The 13,036-nt window shown below is 43.1% G+C and overlaps 1 protein-coding gene across 5 annotated transcripts in view; it reads left to right on the top strand.

Annotated features, from left to right (window-relative positions):
- Positions 1-13,036, top strand: part of TGFBR3 (transforming growth factor beta receptor 3) — a 194,706-nt gene that overhangs the window by 76,301 nt on the left and 105,369 nt on the right. For all 5 annotated transcript variants that reach the window (XM_077905403.1, XM_077905401.1, XM_077905399.1 and 2 more), the window contains exon 3: positions 4,422-4,606. In XM_077905403.1, the coding sequence (XP_077761529.1) occupies positions 4,422-4,606 (185 nt within the window). The remainder of the gene's footprint in view (positions 1-4,421; positions 4,607-13,036) is intronic.

The raw sequence follows: 13,036 nt of genomic DNA, 5'->3' as shown, positions 1-13,036 counted from the left end.
AACCAACAGGAAGGAGGAAAGAGCAGAAGAACACAGCTCCTTCCCTTCATGAGAAAACTCCTGGAAATTGCATGTATCCCCTCTGATTATATCTTTCTTTCTTTCTTTCTTTTTTTTTTTTTGATTATATCTTTCTAATCAGAATTTGGTCACATGGCCATACCTAGCTGCAGACATTAGCTAAGACTTCTGGTGCAGTGTTGAAAAGGAGTGGGAAGAGGGGACATCCTTGCTTTTATTCCTGATGTTAATGAGAAAGCTGCCAGTTTCTCACCACTAAGTATGATGTTAGCTTAGGGGTTCTTTTTTGGTACATGCTCTTTATCCAGTTGAGGAAGTTCCTGTCCTTAGTTTGCTCAGAGTTTTTATCATGAATCATGGTTAGATTTTGTCAAATGCCTTTTCTGCATCTGTTGATATGATCATGTGACTTTTTTTTTTCTTCTGACTTTTCTTTGTCAGCCAGTTGGTGAGATGTGTTACTGATTATCAGATCAGTTGTGTATCTGGGATAAGTTCCACTTGGTTATGGCGTACAGTTCTTTTTTACATTGTTAGATTCAATTTGCTAATATTTTGTTGAGGATTTTTGCATCTGTGTTCATGAGAAATATTGGTCTATGTTTTTTTTTTTCTTGCAATATCTTTGTCTGGTTTTGGTATTAGGGTAATGCTGACCTCATACAATGAGTTAGGAAGTATTCCCTCTGCTTCTATCTTCTGAGAGAAATTGTTGAGAATTGGTATGATTTCTTCCTTAAATGTTCAATATGTTTTTGTTAAAATTGCACCATATAAAGATGTGAATCTCAGAGGTAGGTGTGAGTCTCAGTCCTTGGGTGACTGGGCAACCTTAAAGCAGTTACTTAAGTGCCTTGAACTTATTTTCCTTTTCTTAAAAAAAAGGAGTACTACCACTTTTTTATGATGGTGTTCAAGGTTGTATAGATCTAGCACTGCCCAGCCTATAGTGAGCATTTAATAAATAGGAGCAAATTATTTTATTTTTTACTACACCAGACTGTGTGTTGAATTGTTGAAGGTACCCTTACTTATCCTTGGAGGCTAAGGGTGGATAACTCCTTTTTTTTTTTTTTTTTTTTTTTTTTTTTTTTTTTTTTGGATAACTCCTAATATCTTTTCTTTCTTGCTGTTTTTGGCTTTAAGGATAGCTTAATCCTATTTTGTAGCTTATTTTTTTTTTTAATTTGGAGGCAAAAAAATACAGTAAGGAACCTCAAAAACTACTACTTTGGTGTGCCTGATGGTCAGAGACACTCTATAGGGAGTGTGTTTAAACACTGACCCCAGTGGGTCTCTGTAAAGTGCAGTTATCCAATCACTTGATAAGAGTGTGGCCTGTGCATTGGCTTTCTTTTTTTCTTTGACCTCAGGCTGACTTGTAAAGCGCATGGCTGGAACGGGTGTCCATTAAGTGGGATTTGCTCTGCCCTGGACTGTGGGCAGGACAGAAACCATGGATTCTAAGGTCAGGATTGCTAGTCCCCAGTACTGGGGGTGTCCCCTCTCTGATTCCCTCCCTCTTTGGGAAAGACCTTTTCCTTTGACTTGTTGCTAGTGAGTTTTTGCTCCAGCCCCCATGCGGCGATAAGCAGTGTGGTGATTTAAGGAAGATCCTGATGGGTGATGGTGGCATTGCCAGGAGGGCAAGTCAGGCAGATGGCAGATGTGTTTTGAGCGGAACCGTGAACCACAGGCCGGTCAGAGCTTTGCACATGCATATAAAAATGGAGCTGAAAGGTTTTTTTTTATTATTATTTTTTTGTGTAATCTCTGCACCCAATGTGGGGCTCAAACTCCTGACCCTATGGATGCTGGGATGGCAGTCAGTTAACTCTGCCTTGGGCTCAGAACATGATCCCAGGGTCCTGGGAGTTAGCCCTGCATCCGGCTCTCTGCTCAGCAGGGAATCTGCTTTTTCCTCTCTCTGCCTCTCCCCCCACTCATCCTCTCTCTTGTGCACGTGCTCTCTCTCTCTCAAATAAATAAAAATCTTAAAAAAATTCATGACTCCAAGATCAAGAATTGGATGCTCTGCTGAGACTGAGCCAGCCAGGTGCCCCTTTTTAAGTTTTTGTTTAAATTCCAGTGAGTTAACATGCAGTGTAATATTAGTTTCAGGTGTGCAGCATGGTGATTTAACACTTCCCATACATCAGCCGTGCTCATCAGGACAAGTGCACGCCTTAATCTCCATCGCCTTTTAACCCACCCCCTATCTTGAAAAGCATTTTTATTTGTGCTTAATTTGTGATAATGGCAGATTCATGGTAAGAGGCTGTGAAACCAAGTCCCCAGAGTTCAGTGTGTCCCCAGAGTTGAGTAGGAGGAGGAGACTCTGGAGCTCTGGGGCATGAAATACACTGGATGGCCCACTGCTGTTGGTGAGGGTGGGAGGGGAAACAGTAGGGGGAGCACCTGCTCACACTGTTGGCCCTACATGGGGACTTCAGGGAATCGTTTGTCCAGTACCTCCCTCTTTTGCCACCGTGACATCTTCCTTCACCACCTCTGTTTCTCAGCAGCTGGGAACAGTACAGCAGCACAGAGAGTAGCAGTGATTATTTGAGAAGGTGCATACTTCATTTTGGACCAGATAACTATTATCAGCCTAGATAATTTCCGTGAGTTCTGAAATAGACTTGGCACACCAGGCAGCTGGGTATCTGCTTTTGGTATAGCCGTGGGGGTGCAGGATTGCCTGGTTCTGAACTGCATTGGCATTTTACACCGAGGCTGTAATCCTGGAGAGTACTTTTAATATGTAGAAGTCAGAAGAACTAATTTGAGTGTTTTCAGGTCTTTTTTGGATTCCGCTTGGAAAGGTGTGGTTTAGTGGATGCTGTATGTTCAAGTCCCAGTCTCCCCAGGTATTAAATGGAGACAACACCAAATTTGTAGAGGTGTATCACTGGTTCCTCCTCCTCCTTGGATGTTCCTATCCAGCCAGTGTGTGGTGAGGCCCAAGTGGGGTTGTACCTCACATCATCACAGCAATCTCTTTCCTATATTAGCTCCCTACAGCAAAATCCAAGTCCCCAGAATGGTGTTCTAATCACCAGTCAGGGAGGGAGCAGTTTTTTTTTTTTTTTAAAGCCTGATGATTCATTTCACAAATATTTTTTGAGCATCTCTGACGTGCCGGGTGCTGTGATGGGTGCTGAGGTTACAAAGATGAGTAACCCACAGTCCAGGAGGTTACACTGGCATAGAAACTGCCAAGATGGGCAGAGAAAGCATGTGAGGATGGAGGAAGAGTACCTCTCTCTGTTTGGGGTGTTTGTTGTGGGGCAGAGTTAAGAATGGAAGAGGGATTTGGGTAAAGGAAACAAACTTAAATAAAGATGTGGTGTTAAGAACACATTATGGTATATTTGGAGCACTTGAAGCCAGTTGGGGTTGCTGGAGTGGGATGGGGTGAGGCTGGAGAGAGAGGAAGGGACTGGTCAGGAAAGGCCTTGTGCACCTGCTTAAGAAACTTGGGCTTTATTCACAGGCCAGGAGTCCTTAAGGGACAGGAGATGCTGGCAGTGATGGGAGGGGCTGGTGTTTGTATCAGAAATAACCACCCCTTGAGCACCTTGGGTGAGGTGGATGGTGCTCTCAATGGGAGGTGGCTTGAAGAGCTGAACCCTAGAGTCTCCTTTTAGGAAGATCTGCAGTTGTCTAGAGACAGGCGATGAGGACCACAGGAGGTAGAGATGGGCGGGAATAGATGTCAGAATTCAAGTTCTGATTATTAGGGAAGGGGGGGGAGAGTGAGGAAGCAGGAGCCAAGTGTGACCAGGGTTCTACTTTTTCTATTTGGGGCTCTACTCATACACTTCTCCCTTTCTGGGAGGACTTTTTTTTTCTGACCTCTGGCCCAAACTTTGCTGTACAACTCTGGCCCCAATTGCCCTTGCTCGTTATAGCGCCTTTGTATCATTCTTAAGTTTGTTCTGCTCTTTCTAAGAAGAGGGCAGTGCTTAAAAGTTAAGGGACAGTAGCTTATACTTTTTGGGTGCAATTTTAGTTGTTTAATATTTATGCATACTATTATTGGGCTTTCGGCAATTTATTCCATTTACTTCTGGCTTTCTTCTAGGAGATGGAGAAGGAATTGAACACAGATGTCAAATGGGAGGTTTCCTCCATCCAGAGGAATACATTCGTGACTTGTGTGTCTAAAAGGGAATTTAAATAATCAAATACATGTCAAAATCATCTAAAAGGAATTTAGAGAGTGGGGTTTTAGAATAGGCTAACACGCTTCTTTGCCATTTAGTTCTGAAGACAACTTACCTGGAAAGATTCCTCTGGTGGGTTGGCAGTGGCTTGATCGTCTAGAATAAGTAATTTAATTGTAGCGCAATTAATCACTATTTCTGAGGGGTTTGTGTTTGTGATTCCCCCTGCAGGTCCAGAGCCCAGTACCCAGTGTGAATTGTCGCCTGTCAATGCCTCTCATCCAGTCCAGGCGTTAATGGAGAGCTTCACTGTCTTGTCGGGGTGTGCCAGCAGAGGCACAACAGGGCTGCCACAGGAAGTGCACGTCCTGAACCTCCGTACTGCTGACCCGGGGCTTGGCCAGCCCCAGAGAGAGGTAGGCGCAGGTGCCAGCTTTCTACTCCTGTTCCTCTCAGCTTGTAAAAACACTTCTCTGAACAGAGTCCTTTTTTTCCCATTCTGGGTTTAACAAGGATGCTTATATATGAATATAAGTGGGGAGGAGGATGCAGTGTACACCTAAGAAGGATTTCAAATAACAGATTTCTCTCTGGACTGGGCAACTTAGGACTCTTTCTAGAGAGATTTTTCAGCTTAGCAACTTTCCTGGCTTCCCGTATTGGAAAGAATGTTCTTAAGAATTTCATCTTTTAAACATCACTGTGAAAAAACAAAATAAGGTGCCTTTTTCTGTAATTGTAAAATGTCTTTTCTCATCTTCTTCTGTCTTTTTCCTTTTCTTTGCTTCATCTTATGAACCTGTAGCTCCTGCAGGATGGGTCTTTGGAAATAGGAACATTTGAGTAAAGATGTCAGTGCTTTGTACAGACATGAAAAGCCCTGGGGGTTAGCTCCTATGCCACCTAGGCAGCTTCTCAAAGATAGCGATGGTCTAGGTGGTGGTGATGGTGATGAACCAAGCTCAGAGTGACTTGGTATTTCACCCGTCCTCAGCACTATTTGAAGCACTCATAGGCTGACCCCATGAAGTCCGGTTAGTATTCTCATTTTACAGGTGCGGAAATAACTCGCTCGCACAGAGTTGTCACCTTAAGAAAAAAATGGCCTCCTCTTTCCTGTGGCTCAGAAATGACCTAGATTGTGGGTCATGGTCATCATACTTCTTTTAAGATATAACATGCAATTGTAGTTCTTTCTGTTTTTAAGCTTCTGTGTGTCAGAAGTGTTTGATCAATCAAGTATTATCTCCCCAGGGAGAGAGAAACCACAATGAATCCTGATCACAGTGAAGGGTAGGAAAACTAATGCAGAATGGAATTTATCTTTGAGTTTTCTTCTGATCAAGGAAGTTAATTTCCAGAACTATTTGTTTATGTGCTTCAACCGCTTTGCCTTTTGGGGGCGGGGGTAGGAATAGGAGAGGTGAGGTGTCCAGAAGAAAAAGCAAACTGATTTTAATCTCGTGCAAGTGTGCAGAGTTGGCTCATTTCAAAGACAAATCATCTAACCTTTTCAGCTACATTGGAAATTATTGTTAATACTCTTGGTTGCTTGCCGTGGTTGCTGCAACGCCTCTTTCAGGGCAGATTTCTTTATCCTGGTAATGTGTCTTTAATTCTTAACTTATGGGGGAGATTTTGTGGTGGGAGGGAAAAGAGGAGGAGGAAATGCAGTTCCTATGAAATGAAGCCTTGCTGACTCCAGCAATTCTTTAGCAGCAATAATTACTCATTTTATATGTGCTGTCTCAGAGGAACTAAGAAAAGAAATGCTCAAACTATTACAGAAGCAGCTACAGCAAAGATTCTAGATGTTAAATTGTGCGTTGCTGTTGTTGACTGTGAAAATCGATTCAAATAAGACGACTGAAGCAAGAGAAAAGTACCTCTAGGAATGACCAGAGAGTTAGGTTCAAATGTTCATGGTGGTACTGAGGATACATGCAACTAGTTGGCACCTGGGGACATAGTGTGCTCACCGAGAGAGTAAAGAGATGGGGCCTAGAGGAGATAGTCTCGAAAATTTGCTTAAAAATCTAAACATTCTTCTTCTTTCACTTAGCATCATATCTTCAATGTTCCTCCCCACAGCAGCACGTGCCAATACTTCATTCCTTTTTATTGCTGAGCAACATTTCATTGTGTGGACCGACCACACTTTATCCATTCCTCAGTAGATGGACATTCAGGTTGTTTCCACATTTTAACTAATATGAACAATACTGCCATGAACGTTCATGGGCAAGTTTTTGTGTGGACATAGGTTATCATTTCTCTTGTTTACATACTTAGAGAAGTGGAGTTGCTGGGTCACATAGTTCAAATGTCTTTTAAAAATTGCATGAAAAAAATTGTCTGCATGGCTGCATAATCATGTGAAGAAGGTGAGAGATTTAATATTTTTCCACCCCCATTTTACCATCCGTCAACATTCTCTCTTTAATTCTCTCATGGCCCAACTGCTCGTGTTGTCCTCTACACTCTCTATACATAAAACACTAATTATTCTGATTAATACAGCTTACCTTGGCTGTATTCACTTAAAAAAAAACAAAAACAGAACAACAAGATTGCTTCTCCCTCCAGCCTAAAGTCCCCCAACTCTCTTGTTCTCAGTGGATAACTTGGTTTTTATAAATTTGCTATTATGTGGTCTGTGCTAAAAACCAGCTGATCAGTTTGGGAGGTGATGTTGGGAGGACCAGAGGTATGTCTGTCTAAACATACCTTTATGTATGTATGTATGTCTTTATGTATGTCTCTACTAAACATTAAAGGAGAATATTTTTCAAAACGAAATGAGGTCATTGTTTATAAATTAGCAAAAAGAATGCCATGTTTGCTCCCAAGTATAATTGACTCTGATGACCCAAGGTAGTTTTTCACCATGTCCTCCTTCGGTGGGAGGGAATTACCAAGTCAACCCTCTTTCCCCTAGCTTGTTTATTGGTGCAGGATCAGCAGTAAGATCTATTATAAATCAACCCTTCTCTAACATTTTACTCCATTCCTGCCTCCCAGGAGTCTTAAGGTTCTTCAGCTGAGGAGAGGCTGTTGCTTTTCCTGTGTGGAGGGGGTGACAGATCCACACCTGGAAGTAATAACCACAGCAGGTTGACAAGATTTGGGGAAACAGTTGCGCTTAAGTTAGATAAACAATTTTATAGGCCAGCAGAGAATTTGGATCTGAAACTCGCTTGCTACAGTAATGTACACAAAGCCTTCTGTAGGAAGGCACTGTTTTACCATTGGCCTCCCTGCTGGGTTCCCCTCAGGACAGCGCAGAAACCTATAATTGTATTTTTCATCTGAGACCACACCTCTCATTTGTAATCATTGGTTTTGGAAACAACAGGCCTGGAAGTGAACAGGAAACTTGAAAAAGACTCTCTGGCGACAGAGAAGGGCAGAAAACAGTAAACAGCCCTGAGAGATCAGTTTTGTGTTTCAGAAATAAGCGGGCACCGGTGTCATCATTTTCATCCTGTAAAAACCAGCTCCTCTTGCTCTTTGACTTCAAAGTAAAATGCAACATCCCCCCCACCCCTGCCCCCACCCGAGCTTGGGCCTTCAGTGTGTTTCCTGATTCCTGAGAGGGGTTACAGCACCACCAGAGGCTTGTTTACAGTAACATACTTTCATTAGTTGCTGGAATGGCAACAATTTTGTTTCCTATCATCTAATTTTTATTGTGACCTGCTTTTATGTGGTGATGTGTCTTTTCTCTTTCCGACTTATCTAATTGCCTGTTTACTATGAAAAGCTGCTGAGGGTAAGCCCCTTGTTAGCATTACCTGTGTGTATAAAAGATATAGTATTTACATTTATGTATTTGTCTTGACATTAAAGCAGCAACTGTTAATGTGTGTGTGCCGGTAACTGGCTGTATGATGGAAAGATCTGGAACGCTCCATTGTCATGGGAAAGGGACCACGTTTAATAACTTTATCCTTCAGAAAGTTCAGAACCCTTCATACTTTCATGTATTTGCTTATTCTCTGCCTCATTCTAAAGAAAGGATTTGGGATGGGCTTACAATAGACACCTCAACAGTATAAGCAGAAAACACAGAATGAAGACAAAGAAAAAAGAAAAGCATAGTTGTTAAGCTGTATGGGTTAATGTGGTTGGTACGACTGAGTATGAAATTTGGATCCACGCTTCTTGGCAGGCAGGGCCAAATGGGATGTGTGGTTAATCACACATGTGGCTCCAAGTCACTTTTACTTTGTACTTTCTCGAGGACCGTAGCATAAAGTTGTTCCTTTCCTGCTTCTTTTGTGGGCAGGAAACACCACAGTTGGGAGAGAGAGAAGAGAGTTAACACATGTATCTGAAATGCAAACTGTTCTGCTTGCCTTGCCTCTTTAACAGTTCTGGTACCCACCAAGTTACAGCAATAGCAGGGGTGGTGGTGGTGAAGCGCCTGCTGGGGCCTGGCCACCCTGCTGGCACTAGTATTATCTCTGCCAGTCCTCACTGTCAGCCAGGAAAGGAGCAAGGCTTAGGGAGGCGGTGGACGCTGGGTCTTTGGACTCTGCAGTCCAAGCTGTCCCCACACTTCCAGTCCACTTCCCTTCTACCTTTAGCTCTTGCCTTGTTCCGGGCTATGAAACCTGCTAACCACTTTTGTTTGGCTTCACCTGTTGGGTGAGCCAACTGATCTCTTACTGAGGGTTTGGGTTTCCTGCATAGGCTTGTGACAGCTCATTCCAGTGCTCCCAGTCCCTTTTCATTCCTTCCCTGGTGGCTTTGGGGTCAGTATTAAGGTGGGTGTCTTGCTGTCTTTTTTCCTTTCTCGTTTAGAAGATTATCACATCAAGTGTTAGTAATTATAAAACACAGGGAGCTAAGGAGCCCTTGCACTCTCCCGTGGCTGTTAATGGCCACAGTAAATGCCACCTCCCACCTGTCTTTCATAGTTGATGATTGCCTCCCCCTCCCCATATGGCCTTTAGCTGCCTTCACAAAAGTAACCCACCTGTTCTCTGCTTGCAGTCCATGACTTGTAACCAAACTTGCTGGAACCATGAGATGAGAATGAACACATTAAAGGACTCTTCCTCATAAGAATGAAATACTAGAGCTTTTTAAAAAATATTTTATTTATTTATTCATGAGAGACAGAGAGAGAGAGAGGGGCAGAGACACAGGCAGAGGGAGAAGCAGGCTCCATGCAGGGAGCCTGATGTGGGACCTGATCCCGGGACTCCAGGATCACACCCTGGACTGAAGGCAGGCACTAAACCTCTGAGCCACCCAGGGATCCCCAAACTAGAGCTTAAATGTGTGGGCTTTGACGTCTGATTTGGCATCTTTTTTTGCTTACTCTGAGGTGTCTGGAAGTTCAGGGCTAAAACATTTTGGAGATCGCTATGGACCTACCTACTTACCTATCTATACATAGTCTTACCTCTCTTTCAACGGTATTAGTAGGTGGACAACTTCTCTCTCCCCTTTTAGTTATTAAAATACAGAACAGTATGGGGCTGGGGGGCAATGGGCTGTCGTCTTACCTTTCCTCATCACCACTAAAAGAACTGATAGAGAATCTCAAGACTGGTCTTTTGGAGACTGCCTTTGTGAGAGTAAAAGAATCAGATGAACACTGAACAGTCGCACACTAGCTACATTCCTTCTTTGTCTGGGGGCATTTTTTCCCTCTGCAGTTATTCATGAGTGACTTTCTAATGCTAGTCCTGTGTCTGTGCAGAAAAAAATCCAAATAAGCTCAAGGTTCTTAATGTTTCAGAGATCTTATATGTAGTATATGCTTAGCAAGTGTCAGAGTAAACCACTCACACACAAACACTGTATATTGGTGAAATTTAGTTACTAAACAAATGCCTCCCATGTATAAATGCTGCCTGGTGTTTGTTTAAATGGAGGTTGTATTGGAAATCACTCCAGCCTTTTAGGTGACATTGCCTCTGAAATGACCATTTTGTTGCAGGCCTACAGCAGATATATCAAAAAGTTAAACCAATGACAAGGGTCACATTTCTCAGTTCATTTGAGTGTTGCCATGGACATTATTTCATTCATTTTAAAGACCGCCGAGTCTGACTCTCGTGTGGAATGGGAGGCCCTAAATAAATAGGCCAGTCCTATCATTTGAAGGGAGCTTCAAAGTGAAGTCCCTTCACTCGATGGAATTTAAATGATGACACCCCACTGGGCACAATGAAAGTACTAGGCCAGGACCCAATAGAGGAGTGAGGTTGCAGACAGCAAGTGACTATACCTGGCTCTTGGCTTACCGGAGGACCCTGCAGGCTGGTTTAGAACTGGCCGTACTTAGTCAAGGATGGTTTTTGACATGTTGGGGCAAGATGTTGAATCAGAAACTACAGCTAACTCTCAAGTAAGAAGTCTCCAGAAACCCAGTTTTGAAATTCTAGAAAAAAGTGAAAGCAGAAACCAGAGTGATAATAGTAAACATCAGGGTTTAGCAAACAAATGAGGACACAAACGAAGCAAAGAAATTACAACATTCCTACCAAGATGTTTGCTGGCCACATCGCTTAAACCCTGTCATTTATCACAGTGATGTCCAGATGCTGTAAAATTGCCCTAAGAAAGCCCTGCTCCTTGCCCCACTAGAGGGGTGGGGCTTGGTTGGACTCTGCCATTTTAGCACGATGTAATGCAGGGTTATGTTCTTTGCTGGCTGGAAGGTGACAGATTGAAATAGCCTTACTATTGCCTCTTCCCCATCTGGAGAAGAGACTGCCTTAACCCCGTCTAAAATGTGTCCAGCAGCAGCGTTTTCCAGCCAGTGTGGTGTGTGCCTTTATGGAGGTTAGGGTTACAACCCCGACCCATACTGTGTTGCCATGGTAACTCGTCTTGACTTTTGAAAAATTGTACCTTCGTAAAAATGTTGTTAGAAAATGTTTTTAGAGGAGCACCCTTCACATTTGAAAATGTGACTTTTAGCTTGAAGGACATTTTGGAGAGTCTTTTAAAAAAGCAATAGGCCGAAGTAAGGAGCAGGTCTACAAATCTGAGACCCAGATGTGCTGATTGGGCAGATGCCCAGCTTATATGTGCAGAGTATCCAAATCTCCAGCTTGTTCTCTCTTGTTTTCATTGCTTATCTGCTCTCTTGACATTCTGTTTGAGAATAAAAAAGAAATTTACTGCTAACATCTCTGATTTAAATACTGAAATTCTGCAGAAATGTTTCTTATATCACTTTCAGTCGTTTACCCACTGTATTCTCTGAATATTTCTGTAAAAATTAGCATGCTTAATTATTTTACTTTTCTTTCTTCCACAGAGAAGAGGCCATGAGTGAGCTTGGCCCTGCTAATGATCTCTCCACACCGTTGTATTTCTCTTATCCTTGCCTCTCTGACTTCTTGAATGACTGAACATGTGTCTTCTTTCCTCCCTGCAGCCTGACCTGTGTTCTCCCGAGCTTATCTCTGATGATGCCCTTTTGTCCACCTAATGGGATACTAGACTGGAGACAATCTAGTTTTAACCACCTGACAGAGGAGACCAGGGCCAGGGAGTGACGTGATGACTTGTTCACCGTCAAGAAGTTGGCGCCAGTGCTGGCCTGGGGTCCAGGACCCAGGGGTCCTGATTCGGATGGCACAGCTCTTTCTCCCACAACTCCTCTCCCCACTTGATTCCTCCTCAGCTCTTTTCTCTGTACTCCCTTTCCTGGCCTCTCTCTCTGGGCTTCAGGATGATGCCATAGCCTGGTTCTCCTTCTACCTTTCCATCTGTTTTTCTGTTTCTTTCCCAGCTCTTTGTTTCTCTTCCGGGTTTCTTGCCTGGGGTGTAGTCTTTGGCTTGTTGTCCCCTCCCGTCTCTTGTCCCTAAGGCAGCTTATCTGTTTTGGGGATATGGGTTGTCATCTTCATCCGAAAGACTCCCACTGCTCTTCTCTAGACTTCTCCAAGAACCCTGCCTCTCAGGTCTCCCCTCAAGCTCCCATGTGCCTGAGCTGTGCTGTGGAGGAGCAGCTATCAGGAAAGTTCCATCTGCTGTTAACCCCAGTCAGTTCCCAAATGTGTGCCTCTGGAGGACTTAACTTTATTCTCTAAACCCCTTTCCTCGAGAGTTTACTGAAGATTGAGAGACGTCCATATGGCACGTAGGGCTACTATGTGTGCCTGGCATACAGTAAACAGTTAAATGCTAGCTCTTTTTATTGCCTCTAAAACTGAGTGTAAGCCAGTCTTCTCTTTACTCCAGTGCTGGTTCTCATCCCAGCTTCCATGTCCCATCAGTGTCACTGCTACCATCCGTCTTTGAACCATCTTGGATTTACCCATCCCTTTCAAACCCTTTATTGGTCAGTCATCATGTTTTATTGACATTTCCTCTGAAATTTCTCTTGAATCTTCATGTTCTTCTCTACTTACCCTGCAGCTTTAAAAACCAGCTTCCTGGGATGGATGGTTTCAGTCTAGCTCTTCTTAAAACAATTTTCTCTACACAATACCTCATAGTTCATTCATTTACAGATGCATTCACTGAGTTATTCATTGAGAGCCTACTGTGTGCTAGGTAGACATCCCAGCTGCATTCTTACTCATGTTTATGTCTTCAGCACTTGTTGCAGATTGAAGGCAAATACATCTAATGCAGTGTGACAACTAATATGACCATTATTTGTTCTAAAATTAACAGAGTTTTGCAGGAGCCCAAAAGAGGGAGCATTATAATTCTATATGCAGGTGAGGGAAGGATTCTCAGAAGAGATCATTTAATAAAGGGCTTGAAAGTCAAGTAGAAATTTCTGGGTAGAAGAGGAAAGAGGCCCCAGCATACACAGAGGGAGAAGCAGAAACCACATGTAGAGGAAAGTTTGTTCATGTGCACAGTGT

Source organism: Canis aureus, chromosome 8, assembly GCF_053574225.1.
Source record: "Canis aureus isolate CA01 chromosome 8, VMU_Caureus_v.1.0, whole genome shotgun sequence".
Lineage (NCBI taxonomy): Eukaryota > Metazoa > Chordata > Mammalia > Carnivora > Canidae > Canis > Canis aureus.
This window is presented reverse-complemented; position numbering and strand designations above follow the sequence as displayed.